The sequence below is a fragment of the Amborella trichopoda genome, chromosome 7, assembly GCF_054954075.1.
Source record: "Amborella trichopoda isolate Santa Cruz 75 chromosome 7, AtrichopodaSantaCruz75HAP2 v2.0, whole genome shotgun sequence".
NCBI classification, from domain to species: Eukaryota; Viridiplantae; Streptophyta; class Magnoliopsida; order Amborellales; family Amborellaceae; genus Amborella; species Amborella trichopoda.
Genome location: NC_142342.1, coordinates 31,736,125 through 31,753,948, shown reverse-complemented (window position 1 = coordinate 31,753,948; position 17,824 = coordinate 31,736,125). Strand labels below are relative to the sequence as shown.

At 35.9% G+C, this 17,824-nt stretch overlaps 1 protein-coding gene across 16 annotated transcripts in view; it reads right to left on the bottom strand.

The window, feature by feature from the left end:
- Window positions 1-13,608, bottom strand: part of ATVPS33 (Sec1/munc18-like (SM) proteins superfamily) — a 55,212-nt gene extending 41,604 nt beyond the window's left edge. For all 16 annotated transcript variants that reach the window (XR_016058766.1, XR_016058767.1, XR_016058771.1 and 13 more), the window contains exons 1-8: window positions 13,366-13,608; window positions 13,227-13,266; window positions 13,035-13,115; window positions 10,836-11,033; window positions 9,430-9,540; window positions 9,275-9,340; window positions 4,304-4,408; window positions 4,135-4,179 (exon numbers count right to left, since the gene is read on the bottom strand). Coding sequence is in view for 7 of the 16 variants with exons in the window: in XM_020662491.2 (XP_020518150.1) it covers window positions 4,135-4,179; window positions 4,304-4,408; window positions 9,275-9,340; window positions 9,430-9,540; window positions 10,836-11,033; window positions 13,035-13,115; window positions 13,227-13,266; window positions 13,366-13,418 (699 nt within the window). In the remaining 9 variants the exon portion in view is untranslated. The remainder of the gene's footprint in view (window positions 1-4,134; window positions 4,180-4,303; window positions 4,409-9,274; window positions 9,341-9,429; window positions 9,541-10,835; window positions 11,034-13,034; window positions 13,116-13,226; window positions 13,267-13,365) is intronic.
- Between the last annotated feature and the right edge of the window lie 4,216 nt (window positions 13,609-17,824).

The following is a 17,824-nucleotide window of genomic DNA, read 5'->3' as shown; positions in this document are numbered from 1 at the left end:
CGAAAGGTTCCTACTAAGGAAAGTTGTCTTTCATATGTTAAAACAGAAGACCATCTAGAAGACATTCTTACTAAGGATGTTGGGAAACCTCAACTACAAATGATCTTAAGCAAGCTATGCATGACAGATACCTATACACCAGCTTAAGCAGAAGTGTTGTGAATAGATAAATCTATATTATTTCATCTGGTATTTAAGTCCCTAAGGACTAGTTTTTCTTTTCCCTTATTTAAGGGAAGCTTTGTACTTTAGGCTTTCTATCATTAGTACGAAAGAATATAAGTGGGGTGTGGGGGTCAATAGGACTGAACCATGACGCTTCTGTCTTGTTTTTCACGTGACTCTCTCACCTATCTATCTCTAACTGTCTCTATCTTTCTAGACTTAATCTCTCTTATACACTTTTATCTCTTACATATTAGTTGTATTTTAACTACTAACAATCTACAATCTACAATCTCCAATATCATAACAGGCAGTGCTACAACAATTTACAAAGGCACAAACTAAATTGCATTCCTTTTACAATGTTATATCCCTGTTCCTATGCCTATAAACAAGTCCTACAGCTATATTAGCTCAAGTCATCTCAATTAATATTAGAGATAGAAACCCAACATAATGAGGCAGATAATCATTCTTCAAAGACAAGGAAAAAAACGGATGGCCACCGTAAGCTAAATGTAAGGACATCATCTCTTAACATCAACTAGCAAAAGTATCCAAAACTCCTAAATGCCATGACACAAATTTTCTAAGTGCTTCGTTATCAATTGACTTATAGCTAATGCCAAATGGTTGGACCTCACACACAACGCAAGGGAGAAGAAAAAGCATATTCTTAGTACTTATAACCCATGAGCATAAGAGATGTATATTTGCTTGAAAGTCAAAAAAAATCCAGATACTAATATTTGCAATATTCATCGGATATAAAAAAAATAACATTGTACATAATAAGTCCTTACAGTTGAAGGATAATTCTCTACAAAGTGCATCCTCTTCACCACTTCCATCGATGCACAACAGGTCTTATTAACTTTCAGGAATATATTTTTGGGATTTTTCAAGGGTTATCATTAGGGCTTGCTTTAAAGTTGTTTAATGATTTTAGGGTTTTCTAGGCCTTTTCTAGGATTTTAGGGGCTGCATGGAAAAGTAGTTAAGAGTGCTTATTTGTCTATCAAGGTTAAAAATGTTATTGCAAATTTTATTTTAATTAGGACTATTATTTCTAGAATTAGGATTTCTTGAGTTCTAAGTAGGGACTTTTTATTATAAATAGGGCTGATGATTAGAATGTTGATAAAGATCGGAGAGGGATGTTAGCTCCATACAAGCTAGTGCAACTGATTTCTTTGCAGGCTCAAGAGATAAGGATTTTGGTCGTGAGGAATACAGCGACAAAGCAGCAGGAAAGCCTAATTAAAATCAAGGCCATTAAAGATCTCAAGGATATTGCATAGAGCAATCAAGAGATTTAGGGCATTGGAATTAGAGTGGTGCAAGCGAAGTGTAGTCAAACTCGCAAACTACAAATCTTGGCCTGGATCTAGAAAGTAATGAATAGATGTGGACAAATGTGGAGAAACCTAATTCTCCAAGTTGGGAAGCAGTTAAGAGTGCTAGTTCTTTATCCTTTTTCTTTTTCTTTTTTTTAGTTAAGGATTGCGAGGCAGTTTTGGAGAAATAAATGGAGTGCTTATGGAATTATATGTTTTATCGGGGGCCAGTGTTCAAAAAAAGAGACCGCCCAACGCCTAGGCAGTCCAGAAGGCCTGGGTGTATCGCCCAAGCCTACGCGGCCAAACTGGACGGTGGTCCCTGGGCGACCGCCTAGGCGTACGGAACCCGCCCAGCCCTGGGTGGCTGCCCAGGGCCTGTGCCCGGCCTAGAGGCGAACCCTTTTTCTTTCTTTTTTTTTTTTTTAAGATATAAAAGGTTAAAAGGAGGAGTTTTAGGTTCATTTGAAACCTAAACCCTAAACCCACAAGAACCCCTTTTAGAGAGAAAGAAACCTCCAGAAAACTATATTTCATTGGATCAAAGTGTTTCTCAAAGTTTGGAATTTGAGCAATCAAAGTAAGTGCAAAACATTATGTTTTAGATTGCTTGTTTTATTTTGGGATGTCTTCTTTAGAAGTAAGTCGGAGTGAAGATCCAGGTTGAAAATATGGACACAACTCGAATCCAAATGAAAAGATACAAAAGGAGGCATAAACCGGTTTAAGAAACATCTTGTCGGTATTAAGGGGGATATTGCCCCTTGTAAAAATGTTCTTGAAGCTATCAGAGAGGAGATCAAGCAATATATAAGTTATGTAAAACAAAAACAATAACAAAATCCTTGTCATAGATCTATTTCTGCTACTTCTAGAAGAAGTGATCCGGGTTGGAAGTATGGGTACAACCCAAAACCAAATGATAAAAATTGTATAAGGTGTAATTTTTTTAAAAAATATACCAATGGGGGTATTAGCCGATTCAAAAAATGCATTGCTGGTGTTAGAGGTAATGTTGCTTCTTGTACAAAGGTTCCTGAAGCAGTTCGAGATGAGATTAAGCATCTTCTGATTTAGATGAACCAGAAAATGATGAAAATAAGCCTTGTTCTATGGAAGTATCTTCTACGGGTTCTAGTCGAAGTGGTGATCCGGGTTGGAAGTATGGCTATCACCCGAATCCAAATGATAAAAATCGTATTAAATGTAATTATTGTGGAAATGATACTAATGGGGGCATTTATCGGTTTAATAAATACCTTGCCGGTATTAAGGGGGATGTTGACCCGTGTAAAAATGATCCTGAGGCTACCGGGGAGGAAATTATACAATATTTGAGTTCAGAGAAGCACAAAGAAAAGGGTTGAGCAGCCAAGACTCCTAGGGCCTCATCTGCAAATGCTGCACATATTGTTAAGAAGAAGGTATAAGAAGAGGAGGAAGAGCGTTATATTGAAGAGGACGAGCGTTATATTGAAGAGCGTTATATTGAAGAGGGAGATGACTCTGATGAAGATGGCCTTGACTCTGATGCATATGATGAGGCTTGCCCTATTGATATTTTTTTTTATGATGATGATCACGACTGAAAACTCTTGCCTCTTGGTGCTGAGTGAGTGTTGACCGTTGTGTTGAGTCATGAGTGTTGACCTTTGTTAGACTGCATATTTTCTAAATTTCTGTATATTTTTGTTGTGTTGAGTGTTGACTTTTATATCCTACACTTGTATGGTTACAGTTTATTGCTTTAACAATATGGTTTATCAAAATTCACTTCTCGACGTCTATCCTTTTTTCTTTTCAACTTAGAATATGGTATATTGGTATGTTTTTTTCAACTGGGCAGGCACCCAGAAGTTCTGAGCGCCCACCTAGGCGCTGGGCGACTTGGACCCCCTAGGCCGCCTAGGACCCGCCTAGCGCTTTTTAATACACTGTCAAGGACAAAGTGTCATTACAAATTTTAATTTAATTAGGACTTCTAGTTCAATTAGAATCAAGATTTCTTATGTTCTAAGTAAGGTATTTTATTATAAATAGGGATTTTCATTCAAAGTTGAGTTTTGAGATCTTATTCTTGGTTTAACCAATGCAAAGCTATTAAAGTCTAGCTTGCAAGCTTCCTTCTTTTATTTTCTATCAATAGATCGTATGAGTTTCTTCCATGCAAAATTTCTTTCTGCAATATCCATTTATCTAAGTGACCAATCAAAAAGGTGTATCAAATAAAATAAAATCAAAAGAGTACATAGGATTCTTCTACTAGGGCTCATCTATATTTCATGAAGGAAAATGATTGATAAAAAGAAGGATATGTTCTACAACCAACTTTGCTCAATAATGACATGCAAGTGACCTGCACGTATGTTATCTGAAGTCAGGCAATAAAGAAACATAATGGAATCAACTTAAGCCCTTTGTTGGAACCCATTTATTCTACTAACATTAATGAAGTGTTTATAAAATCATAAGTAGAATAGTTGCTCAAAGTTAAAACAGAAAATAAAAGCTCACGAGCGCCATCACATATGCCAACCCCAATTAGTAGGGAAAAGGCTATGATGATGAAGCAATTTCACCGATCTAACATACTCACAATCATATCAAAAAAAAACCTCATAAGCTTTCTTACCTCTCGATCGAGCAAGATAAGTGTATTTATTTCTGGGACGCCGACCTAAAGTTTCATGGAAATGAAGTGAGCATAACAATTCTTTTTAGGTAAAAGCATGTCCATTTACTTGACTAAATCACAAAGGGTATCAAAGCCAAGGATAAAGAAAAATTCCAAGAAGAATTACATCTGAGCCAACTGCATTCTCCCGATGCATGCGATTCAGAATGTCCACAACTTTTGTTGAAGCTTTGCCTTTCGCTCTCACATTGGGAATCAATCCGAACGAAAACTGTACCAATATGAAATGAGTAAAAACAATCAAAAGTTAGTAAACTTAGGCAATCAATTCGTAGTAAACTTAGGCAATCACTTCGTGAACTTGGAAACAATATTGCATCCATGGAAGATAGGAATCTGAGGGCAAAATAGGTAAATAAAATTGTCTTGAAGCATATCTCTTGCTACTTCGCTTCTCTTGGTCACTAACAACTCTTTATACAAAAAGTTCTTGCTCGGACTGAAAAGAAAAGTATAGAACAATTGATCGCAACAGCTCATTCATCCAGAACAAAACAAGGGAAAGAAGAGATCTCTCAAAAAAACCATTTGCTCCACTTGCTCGATATTAACAATGTTATATAATTATTAAAAAAAGGGTGAACCTAGTTCAAAATGTATAAGATCAATCCAACAATCAGTGCACTTCAAATTTAACTATTCACCTCAAAATCTCATTTGAACAAGCAATCGAATTCATCTGTCTCTTTGCCAACGCTCTTAACTGTTTCTTTGCTTTTACGTTTAGCAATTAGGCTTTTCTCCATGTAACCAGTAAAAAAATTAAAAATTTCCGAATCGTTGACTATTTATAATGATGAAAGCAACCAATATGAAAGAATCTGTTTCGAGTCCATGCTAACTAAACAATTCCCCATGAGTCGATAATTGAGACATCGACCATTCCCACAAAGACAATTTTTTTGATGATGAAGTTAACTTGTACTAAAATGGTAAAAGATTACATGATAAGAGTGGTCCGATGTCACCCACAGACAAATTTTAATAGTTTTTTGCAAGATTTCTGGTTCTCTACATTGTTTTTGTATGTTCACTTTTATATTTTTTATTTTCTTCATTTCCAAATATTTCCAAGTTTTTTAATTTCCTTTATGCTTAATATTCTCTACACATTTCAAAGAATTTGCTTATTCAAAATTGGGTGTAGATGAGAGCCCATAAATGTAAGTGACATTACAATAACGAAACAGAGTCAATCATGGTTTTGTCGACCAGACCAGACTGCCCGGTTCAACCAGTTGGACCAAGAACAAAAGCTTAAACCATTCCAGTGGATAGAAAACAAAAGAACAGAAAAGGTTTTTCTATGGTTAAAATAGTTCAAATACCTACATTTAGAATAGGGTGCAAACTGCTAAATTACATTTGGTACTCCTTATAATCATGCATATAAAATGAGTACAAGCGTTTTTGTCATTTAAAAGCGTATGGTTGATATCTTAGTACAAGACAATGGTAGTTCTGGATTGATACTCTAAGTACATTATTAATATAAATGAAAATTTAAAAGCATCCTCTCGTTCAGCAAAATATCAACTATATCCTTTTGAATGTCAGAATTGAGCTCAATCATTTTATCGGCATGGCATAAAGGAAGGAGCAACTGAAGTAATTTAATGTTTCACATCCCATTCAAAATATAACCTAGGCTTTGAACCATGTTAACCATAGAATAACCCAAAAAGGGAAAAAAAAAGTTTAAAAGAAAAACCATTTGAGCGAAACAGTTCAATAATTGAATTGTCCAATTCAACGTAAAACCGTCTGGTTCCAGCAACATATTAGAGAAAAGTTATTTCCAAATTAGTCTTTTAAAGAAGAAAATCATGAAAGATGCTTTTTAACATATTGGACCTACATTGTTTTTGCCTTATGGTTTAGGCTCTAAAATTTCGAGATGGCTTTTGAGAGTGACAAAAGACAAATTTACCCTCCCTTTACATTCTTTTTATAACCTTAGTCTTCCACCAATGCTCTCATGCTCTGTTTTCAACAGACCCAACACCTCTCCTCTCTCTTGGGAAGGATACATTCTTATGGCTCGATTTCTTCAAATGAGAGGTATTGGTGCTCTGTTGTGCGTGTGAGGCCTTACATGCTTCCCCTGCATCACCAACATAACAAGCAAACACAGTTGTTTCACTCTCCTCAATTACTCCAAACAACATCATCTTTTGACCTCCCAAAACCTGCTTTAATTTCTGTACAGTCACTTTCTCTCTCTAAAACCAACACTCTCGAATCCCATAAAACCAATAGTTGTTTCCATCTCCTCCCTCCAACCACCATCATCTTTAGATCCCAAACCCTGCATCTCTCCCTTGATCCCTGGAAACTCTATTTCTCTCTCTAAAACCAACAGTCTTGGATCCCATAAAACAAATTTCTCTACAAAAGGAAAATTGTTGCTTTTGTTTGAAGGGGCATTTTGCAGTTGCCAAGAAGACCGAGCGCAAGATATTCTCCATGTTCACACTGCAAACGAACTCATCTCCCTCCATAATCTTTGCTTTCTCAGTGGTGAAGCTCCTATCAGCCAACTCCAATGTGCCGGAAATATCACCAGAACAAAAAAAAATGATTCTAGTTAGTTCAACGCCCCCAACAAAATTTAACCGTGACAAGGAAACTCACTTTCGATTATGATGCCACGCCTCTTTCCTCCTCTTTATATGTCTTTGTTCATTCACTCTCTCTCTCTCTCTCTCTCTCTCTCTCTCTCTCTCTCTCTCTCTCTCTCTCTCTCCCCCCTCCCCCAAAAAAAATAACAGCACTCTGGTTCTCCCAATCAAGCTACTTCCCCATAAAAACACTCTCTCTCCCCCTTCCCTCCCCCTCCGATATTGGCCCCATCAAATCCGTCCTCTCTCCATCAAACCCTTGACTCTCTTTAACGATTCTATCTACAGGAAATAACACGGGTTTTGAGAGAGAGTGGAACGAGAGAAAAAGCTATGAAAAATGAAAAAAAGAAGCTTGATAAGTTACAAGAAGCCCGGGGAAAAAGAAGTGCAAATATGTCTATTTCTCATATAAAAGAAGCCCACATGCCATGGGTACGCCAAACTCAAAAATCAAAATTCAAAAGGCCTAATATCCTAAAAATGTTATCTTACAAATTTTATCATAACCATCTTAAGTGGAATAAAAACACAAAATTCCAGTAATAAAACTTTGTTAGAAAGCAAAGAAGGGTACAGTTAGAGGTAGGAAAAAAACCCTAAGAAGAAAAATTAGGCCTTTCCATATGCTTGTTGTGGGATTTAAGCACATACAAAGATTCACAAGTTCGTGCAATGTTAACATGGTAATCACTATGAGAGCAATTTCCTCTAACAATCTACCTTTCCACAAGTATGATCATAAAAGGACTCTACCGCCCTACAAGGAATCCCCTCTTCTTGTGTCCATAAGGAATTTGTGCATTTTCTGGAGTTCCTTTATGAGTTTTTTCCCTAACAATGTTGGATTCAACTCAAACTAATTTGCCCTCTAAACCTGATAGTGGTATGTATTTCATCTCAGAGAGCAATTTTCTCGAACAATCTACCTTCCACAAGTATGATCATAAAAGGACACTACCGCCCTACGAGGAATCCCCTCTTCTAGTGTCCATAAGGAATTTGTGCATTTTCTGGAGTTCCTTTATGAGTGTTTTCCCTAACAATGTTGGATTCAACTCAAACTAGTTTGCCCTCTAAACCTGATAGTGGTATGCATTTCATCTCAAGGATGATAGACAGATTGAAACAACGCTCATATTCTAAAATGGAGAATGAAACTCCGTACAAGTATGTATCATGGTTAAGCCCAAGGAATACACTAGAAGGGAGTACATATCGCTAAATACGGGGATGATTCAATTCATACCATCATTGTTGGAGGCAGGAGTGGTGCAGGAATGGGAGCAGGATTGGAGAATCACTGATTGCTATGAGTTCCCGAGTTTGAAAGTGCCCATAGAACTAAGATATAAATTTGGAGAAACTTTAAAAAAATAAAAGATTAATGACAATTTATAATAATATTTAAATATAAAATTAATATATTAGAAATGTTGGTTGTACTCATAAATAATTTAGTCGTAATATTTGAGAGTATTAACTTATTTTTATTTGCTTGAGTCATCTCAAATATGAGTTCTTCATAACAATATATTAAAGTTATTTATTTGATCTTACATTCTAAATGATAATAAAGAATAATATTTTCGTGAAATTACTACAAGTCTTACCCTTTTCTTCACATATCCGCTTCCATTTCAATTGAAAATAAAAATCGAAGCATGAGGTCTGGAGAGCAAATAAATACAGAAATAGAGAGAGAGAAAGATATAGAGAAAGACAAGAAAGACATCATGCTCTCTTGTATACTTTTTTAAAAAGATGATGGCTCAAAATCCAATAATAATTTGTGGCAAAAGTTGGACCACCATTCCCTACGTTAATGCGATGTTGGGAGTACTGAATTTTAAAACTCTTTTTCCAACTGATGCAGCTATTAGAATCTCCTCTTTGGAAAACAAATGGAACATGGATTTGAATAATTATTACTTCATTTTTTCCGCATTCATGTTTTCTTATGGATATGCATATATTGCATTATTTTTTTGATTGGCATGCATTTATGCTTTTTTTCTTTTAAAAATGTAAAAAGTATGGGTGCGCAAACTTGTTGACTGACTCCTATTGGACTGGGATCACACTTCCCCTGGTATGGAATCGCGAACAGACTGCAACCCCACTCTGTGAGCAGGGGTCGCCACCAATGTGAGGAAATCCAGGTAACTAGAATTCATGGTAAGATTCCACTACAACACCAAATGGAATGTACTTACATTTGAAGCAGAAAAGAAATTGTGTTAATAAACAAAAAATTAATTCTTCATGTAAGAGCAAATGAGATATCCAAAAAGTGATCCAAAAAGTCAATGGTGCTGAAGTCAAGAAATTTAAAGAACTTCAACCCAAAAGATATCACAACAACTCTAGTACATATTAAATTTCTCTCATCCACATGTTTTACACTATTCTTTCAGAAATAGACTATCGTAGAAAGTTGCAGTTGTAGCACACACCTCGAGCTTATGGATGGCTTTAGCAATATGCCAAAGGGAGCTTGTATCACCATCAATCTGACACTCCTATTTATATGGACAGGTACACAATTAGTAGTGATGACTCATAAGAATATATTGATTCATGCCATGCTTTCAACCTAAGAGCTACATACTTTATATGCAAAATCAAGTTCGAAGGATAGGACATCCTCATCTAGAGGAAGTGTATATAAAGGATATTCCCCTATAGTGAGCATCTGATGCACCTTTGCTTCCTCCAAAATCTGCAACAAAGAAACATAACTGTTTTATGGGCATGCCCAAGGAGATAAAGGCTTTATTTCTACCAAACTGAAGGTGAAAGTCGAAACACCTCAGCACAAAATATAAAACAAGCAACAAAAATACAATCCCTAACCACTAAATGCACATAAACGGAAATGAAACCAAAAAGTCAGATTTTAAATAGAAGATCAAGCATTACAATGTGAGGGACCTACAATAGCTTCTGCATACAAAGCTTGGCCGTCCAACAAGATCAAACTCTTTACTCAAGCCCCAATAATTTGTTTTCAAAAAAGGGACCTCTTCCCTTAAAATACACTTAGAAGAAAAAAAAAACCCATAAAAATACAACTCTATTTCTCTCTCTCTTTCCTATGATTTTTCTCTCCCTATCTTCTCTCTCCTCGTGTGAATCTCTCTTTATCCCTAGCTTCTCTCTCCTCATGTGGATCTCTCTTTATCCAGCCCCCAAATCTCTTTCTAAATCCTAAGTCCATATGAAGAGGACTTCTTTCCTTATGCTCACGTTATCCCAAGTCCATATCCTATCTAAGAGATAAACTTCTATCATTTTAACAAACTCAATAAAATGGATTTTCAAGGATAAATCTAAGATAAGCATTGCCAAAAACAAAAATGTACCACCTTCAATGCCCACCTCCCACTTCCTAAAAAAGTAATAATAACCCATAAAAAAAAAATTAAAGAGCCAATTTTTGTCTGCATCAGTAGAGCAATACAATATGGAGAAAACTGGGGATGAGACATGTAAATTAGACATAACACATCCAATGCTCATATGGCAATCTCATGACCATCATCATCAAAGCCTTTATCCCAAGTAATTGGGGTCGGCTACATGAACCATGTTCCTCCATTCTTCTCTATTGGTCATATCCTCAGTAAGACCAAAGGTCACCATATCTTTTCTCACTACTTCTATCCATGTCTTTTTGGGCCCCTTACTGTTTTAGAGCCTTCACATGAAATAGGTTCAAGATTCATGATAAGATGTGGAAAAGTTTTAAGCTGACTGCTTACCTAACACAACCCACCTCCTTTACCCGGGACTTGAGACAGGTTATGGAAAAATTTAAGGTCCTCACCTTTCTTAGACTATACCTTCATATGGCAATCTATCAACAAAATTAACAAAATTCTTGTGTGTGTGCTGAAAATCTCTAATAATCAAGCAGATCTACCAACCTACACAAATGATATGCATAAATACTAATGCTCATAACCCCAATCAGCAAACATTTGAAGGTGATAACAAGACATTAGTAAAAGTTACCTTCTCACATACGACCGTGCGGCGAGGAACAAAATAGACAAAATATTCTCTTTGAAGTCCTTGGGAAACATCATGTTGAATATGTGAAGAAATAAACTTCATCAAATTGATTTCAGAGCGAACAAGGTAAAGTATACTTCTACAATCAGATTGAATAGGCTCTCCCAAAATATGCCGCAAATTTTCCACAGCATGTTCCTGTCAGTTATACAAAAATATAACAATCAAGAGGAGTAACTAAGAATTGCACCTCCAGGGACAAAGCCATTATAAGTTCTTCCAACAAAAATAGAAGTAACTTTTTTCTTTTATAGAAGAAAAAAGGATAAAAAGAGGAGAGACTTATTAGAAGAACATATAGAAAGATATTTCATGCATTCAACAGGTAATATCATGTTTTGCATTTGTCATTCAAGCAACGTTAAGCCTCAAGAAAAAACCACAAAATAAATCAAAGGAAGATTCTATATAACTCAATAAATCAAAGCTTTGACATAAAATGACAGTTCTTTGGTCACTTGGTCACTGGATGCGGTTAGCATAAGGCCTAGGCTCTACGATAAAAGTAAAGCCGCATCTCAAAACCCCAAAAATGCATTTCCGGAACAAGAGACCCCTGTGATGGTCTGGAAATCTATTTCCAGCCCTATGCTAGCCTTTTTGTTGATAATAAAGGGAGAATGTAACTTTTTAGAAGTAAAGAATTGTTAATTTAGTGAATCCAGGCTTCAAGAAGTAACAAAATGACTACTTTGATTTTACTTGAATGAATAGTGATCATGGTTTTCTGCCAGAAAATAATTGGATTGAGTGGCAAATTAAAGTCCATGTACTACATTGAGCCAGATTTATTTGGACTATTTATTAGACAAAAGAAAATTATATGGAGTGTGGGCCAGTTTTCTTTCTTACACTGAGCACCCAGCTTGTTGGCTGCCCTTTCACCTTTTCTCTCTTGCTCCAAGAGCCCGGTTTGTGAGTTGCCAACTTTCTTTCTCTCTTTGAGCACCCAGCACTTCTTTTCTTGGTTCTGATCCAGTTCTACTAGACTTGGAACGGACTTTACCTCTCTTCCCATCCCAGAAGATGAGCACCTGGTTTGTGGGTGGCTTCCAATCTGTTTTGACACTTAGTCTAGTTAGGTCTCTTCACCTCCTTTTGCCAACCCCCCCACCCCTCCTAGCTTTTCTTTATAAATTGTACATAGGCTTTCTTCCAACTCTCCCCCTCTCCCTGTCTTCCCTTCTACCTTCCTACCCAATCTCCCTCACTATATACCTTTGCTGCGTTTCATTTAGCCAATTTCCCCAGTCTATCCTCCATCACACCTTTTCGCTCCTTTCTTCTTTGTTACCCTCCATCAGTTTTCTCAAGAGGCAGAGTTTCCATCTTGCAGATAACCTACAACTCTCCTCTGATTCTTTCTTTTTTGATTAAACAAAATCATTTTTTGTAGAAGAGGATCCAGTTTGTCGCTTCCATCCACTCACTTCTTGTGAGTACATATTGCAGTTATCTATAAATTGACATAGTGTCAATAATTTAAAAAAGAAAATTATATGGAGTGTGTTACTGAGATTTTGCTGAAAACAAGTTGGATAATGCCCTAAATGTTCCTTTAGTGTGCTTCCAGCTTCATTTCCAGATGAAAGAGCAGGACCTAAAGAATGTTACCTTGCAAAATATTCAATCTTCGTCTAGGCTTCCACTTAAGCTGCGGTACTAAGTAATCAACGGATTCACACTAAAAGGACAAAGTGGAAGGTTTATATTATGAGCATTTGACGCTAACCCAATCGAGCCTGTTCAACACAAAACATAATTCTCACTTTTTTTTGTTCTTTTTTTTCTCAGTCTGTCCCTTTTTCTTGTGGAGCAGGATTTGGAAGGCAAATGGTTCAAGCATGTTCCATTTGCATAATTTAATTAGGTCCAAGAATGCAATTAAGTATAATACAAGGGTTAGATGCCACACATGAATGATATGAACTAAATTACAGAATAGTTTTGAGATGAACTGATCAACCACCTTTTGAAACTTCAATTTCCGTAGAATCAAACGCATATGTCAAGCCAATGGATTGATTTATAAAGGTTAAAGGAAAACAATACCATGATTGGTATAGATAGCTATAGAACTCAAAGCACCATCTTTTGCAGCAAATTATACGACAAAACACTGAGTAAAACACTACTTACTTTCAGAAGTGAAAACTGTGTGATGAGATTAAGAGAACCGCTGAGTTTGGGATCAACAAGAAGTAGCTTCCTTCCTCGTATCTAAATTCAATTAAAATCAAGCAATCATATAATTTTAAGTCAGGGGATCAAATAAAAATTATCAGACAAATCTTTCAAGAAAATTGGCGATAGATAAACTGGGACACTCACATTTTTTAGTATGTTGATGAGCTCCTTTCGAGATTGCTCCCTGATCATGAAAGTACGAGAGAGAAAATAAAAAATCAGAGAATTGTAGCTTGTTTTATTATATAAACTGGAATAGGTAAAGGAATGAAATTTTTCAGACCTGAGAGAAGTGAGATTCAGAGGGGCATTGTCCAAGCTTGGAATTTGGGCCATCAAGGCCTGCAAAGCGAATTATCCTCTCTCTCTCTAGAAAAACCTGTAATCCAATGTAGCCCCTTGCTCTGGGCCTTCAACAGAATGGATTTCCCTCCCCCATCCCCCTCTCTCTCTCTCTCTCTCAAAAAAAAACCTGCCCCCTCTCTCTCTCTCTAAAAAACCTCTAATCGAATGGATCCTCTCTCTCTTTCTAGAGAAACCTGTAAACGAATGTAATGTATCCTCTCTCTCTCTCACTCACTCACGAGTGTCAAACCCCGCTCTCTCTTTCGCTGTCTCATACGGATCACACGGGTATTATGCTCCCGAGGAGCATAATCTACGCACGCGTGTTGAGTTTTTTTGTGCTTTTTTTTTTTAAGGTGTCCACTGTATATTATAAAAGTACGGCGTACTTTTATAAAAGTACGGTATACTTTTATGGTCTCATGAAACTTTAGAATTTTAAAAATATTACAAATCATAACTAATATATAAAAAATTTTAAAATCTTAAAAATAGATAGTCCAAATAATTTGTTACTAGATACAATATTTTTATGACTTAAAATTATTATTATTTTTAAATACATCTCGAGGTCGAGATGATCAATTGAAAGGTTTTCGAACTTCATAATACTCTTTCCTACAATATTTTTTATATGCACCTTACTTCTAGGTTGCAACTTTATATATATTTTTTGGAAAAAGTTTATGTAAAGATGCAACTTTGTAATGTAGAACTATAGATGCACCTCAAAAATCCATCAGAAAAGGTAGTTTTAATGTTGAAAACCCTTTGATTGATCGTCTCGACATCGAGATGTATGACCATTAAAAATAAAAATAAAAATTAAATCTCAAAAATAATACATTTTACAACATACTATCTACACCATCCATTTATAAGATTTTCATTCGTTTATAGATCTATGCGATTTTAACCATTTTTGAAATTTAAAATTTTATAATTAGATATAAAAATAGATTTTGAGATAATCCTAAGAATATTTTACATCAAAATTATATACCATGATAAAATTTGAAAGTGCACGTTACCTCTACAGTTACGGATGCATCTGTATGCCAACTGCACCCATATTTTTTTAATAATCAACAATAATCATGACTATTGTCGAGTAACAATTTGGGTCTTGGGTTTGAAAAATTTATCGAAAGATCTAAATATTGAATATTGAACAACCATATTATTTCGAGGTACACTTTTGTTTTATAAAATAAATTAAAGGGACTATTTTGCTTCTTTTTATTGGCAAGCCTATTTTTTCTCTCTTTAAAAAACACACCATCACCAAAAACAAATTGCGTACTCCCTCAAACCTCCTTCTTCCCTCTTCAAAACCAAAGAGAGAGAGATAGTGTTACTGTGTGAATGGGTGAAGACAACATACGCTCACAAACCCTCATCTTCCCTCTTCAAAACCATAAAGAGATTTTATTAGTGAATGAATGTATGAAGAGAGAGAGACCAATGATGAGAGAACATCAAAAGAACGAGATGAGAGAGAGTGACAACTTATGAAAGAAAATCAAAATAATGAGATGAGAGAGAGAGATATATTGTCAGTGAATGAATGGATGATGAAGAGCGACAAAGAGAATAGTCCTAATTTATTACCAGGTGCGTGAAATATAAGAGACAGAGAGAGAGAGAGGGAGAGAGATAACTGGTGCAAGTGAATGGACGAATGAAAATCGAAAGAATAAGGAGCACAACAGTTAAGCAAGTTTTTTCGTGTTTTTTTTTTTTTGTTATCATTTGTGTGTGTGGAGAGAGAGAGAGATTAGAATTCAAAAGGTTATGAAATTATACAAATGAATTACTGATACCAAAGAGGTTGAAGGGAAAACTATAGAGAGAGAGAGTAAAATTCATAAGCTCATAGACATATAAATAATAAAATATTGAAAAAAACCTCAAAACCCCATAAAGAGAGAAAGAAACCAAAATGGATAAGAAGAGAGAGAGAGAGAGAGAGGTGGGAGGGATTTTTTCAACAAGAGGGAAGGTTTGAGCTTGCATGCAATTAGTTTTTTGTGAGGATGAGTTTTTTTTAAAGAGAAAAGAGGTTTGGGGAGAGAGTACTGATTGGTTTTAAGGATAAGCATTTTTTCAGAGAGAGAAGGAGGGGATGAAAAATTGATAGAAAATATTAATTAAAAAATCAACTTGCAACCGAAGCATAACCTGGATTTCCAGTTATTCGTATGTGATTCTGGATGAAGCTAAAATCTTTACAGCCACCATATTTGTGACCACCTTATTTGAAAAGTAAATGGTCTCTCCTAAGACATTCCCATTTTGGAAAGAGTCAATTTTTTTAAAGTTAGTGACAATAGATGATAGGACCTTTAACTGGGACTCAGGTGATACTACCACCACAACCCCAAGCCCATTCTCAAATAGACCATTTACTTTCAGTATAAAGAGGTCACAATCATTATTACCCATTAAATTTCAAATGTGGTGGTCATTTCAATGAATAGACACGAAGTTCAGAAAAAATTCACAAATTTTGTGACACACCACAAGCCATTTTATTTGACTAGGAGTAATTGTGATTTGTGACCGCCATGTGACAAAGATGAAGAGTCTATGTCTATCTCTCAGGGAAAGCCCTATGGAATCCAATCCCCCTTACACTTCTTGTGTAATCACATTCACGTGAGGGCTTCACTTTCATTGTACTCTCATTTAAAATTTAAAATTTAGCATTCCTAGAAGCAAAATAGCGGTTGGAACACCACTTAAAGGGACAAACATATCAGGAGGATCTCTAAATCTTTTTTGTTCCATTACGATGGTTTCTATGACTAAAATTTTCATAGCTTAAAAGCATCATAAGTTGGCGATGGCAATTTCAAGACGCCTACAGTATTGTCCAAACCCCTCGTAGAGGTCAATTGATTAGGTATCGTGAGGGCAATACTCTTCGATACCTTCAAACTTTTGTTATTGTAGACATACTTATTACAACATGGTATGATGTTTTTTTATGGACTTTTGATTTCTTATCATGACATAAAAATGTAGAGATCATTTTAACCATGTACAGATGCAAAAAAAAAAAAAAAAGTGATTGGCATATAAGATCATTTTGAGTATTTGAAAAATGATCAACTTGTCAAATTTTATAAAGAGAGTGTTATTCACTATGAAGTGAATGTGTAATTATCTACTAATTAATTGAGTGGTACAGCAAGGGAATATATAATAGTATATAAGAACAACTGGATAAGGATCCTTGACTGAGTAAATTAAGGATATGGTTACACTCAATATTTACAACAAACCAAAAAATGTCAAAGATATGTTAACCACTCAAATAATATTTTCCAAAGTCAAATGCTCTTTCTCTCAACACCCTCCCACAAGATGGCGCGCAACTGGACGAATGGGCAAATGGTCTCTTAGAGAATAAAAACGAGTAGGAGATAGGCCTTTGGTAAAGATATCACCGATTTGTGCAAAGCTGGGACCAAACCGAAATACATAATGAACATTAGGCAACATGTTCTCGAATGAATCGATAATCAATATCAATATGCTTAGTTCGTGCATGAGTACCAGATTGGATGCTAAATATGTGGCACCGACGTTATCACAGTGAATCACCGGGGAAGAAGGTAAAAATATATGCAAGTCACGAAGTAGAAAGATAGTCCATTGAATATCTGTAGTTGTCGTAGCAAGAGCACGATACTCTGCTTCAGCAGTAAACCGAGATACTACAGGTCGCTTCTTTGTGTGCCAAGTCAAGAGATTCGGTCCAAAGAAAACAAACGTGTCAGAAGTAGAACGATGACTATCCGAGCAGTCAGCCCAATCAACATCAGAGTAAGCCTGAAGTTTCTCATCATAATAACGTTTTTATAGTAATTCAAAGATTAGAAATCCCTTTGATACAATGAAGAATGTGTTTAACCACAACGAGGTGTTTGGTGCGAGGTTGGTGCATGGATTGACAAACCTAATTAATTGCATAAGTGATATCGAGTCATTGTGAGGTATTGCAATGCCCCAACAATATTGCAATAGCTTGAGACATCACTAAGAGGATCACCATCATAGAGAGAAAGCTTGGAAGTAGAAGTGACTGGAGAAGAGAAAGGGTTCGCATCAAGCATAGCTAACCATTTAAGGAGATCAAGAGCATACTCTATACCAAGACAGAAATGGAGGTCACCCAAATCTTTAACCTTAAACCTGTTGCAAAGCTTAACAATAACAACAAATAGAAAATGAGAATCGACCCCTGTTAGTATTATGTCATCAACATATAAGAGGTATAATGAGTCCATGGGAGCCATGATGAATGAACATGGATGTGGCAGATGAGCTACACAAGAAACCAAGTTTTAGTAAATAAGAGCTAAAACCAGTGAACCTGGCTCGAGGAGCTT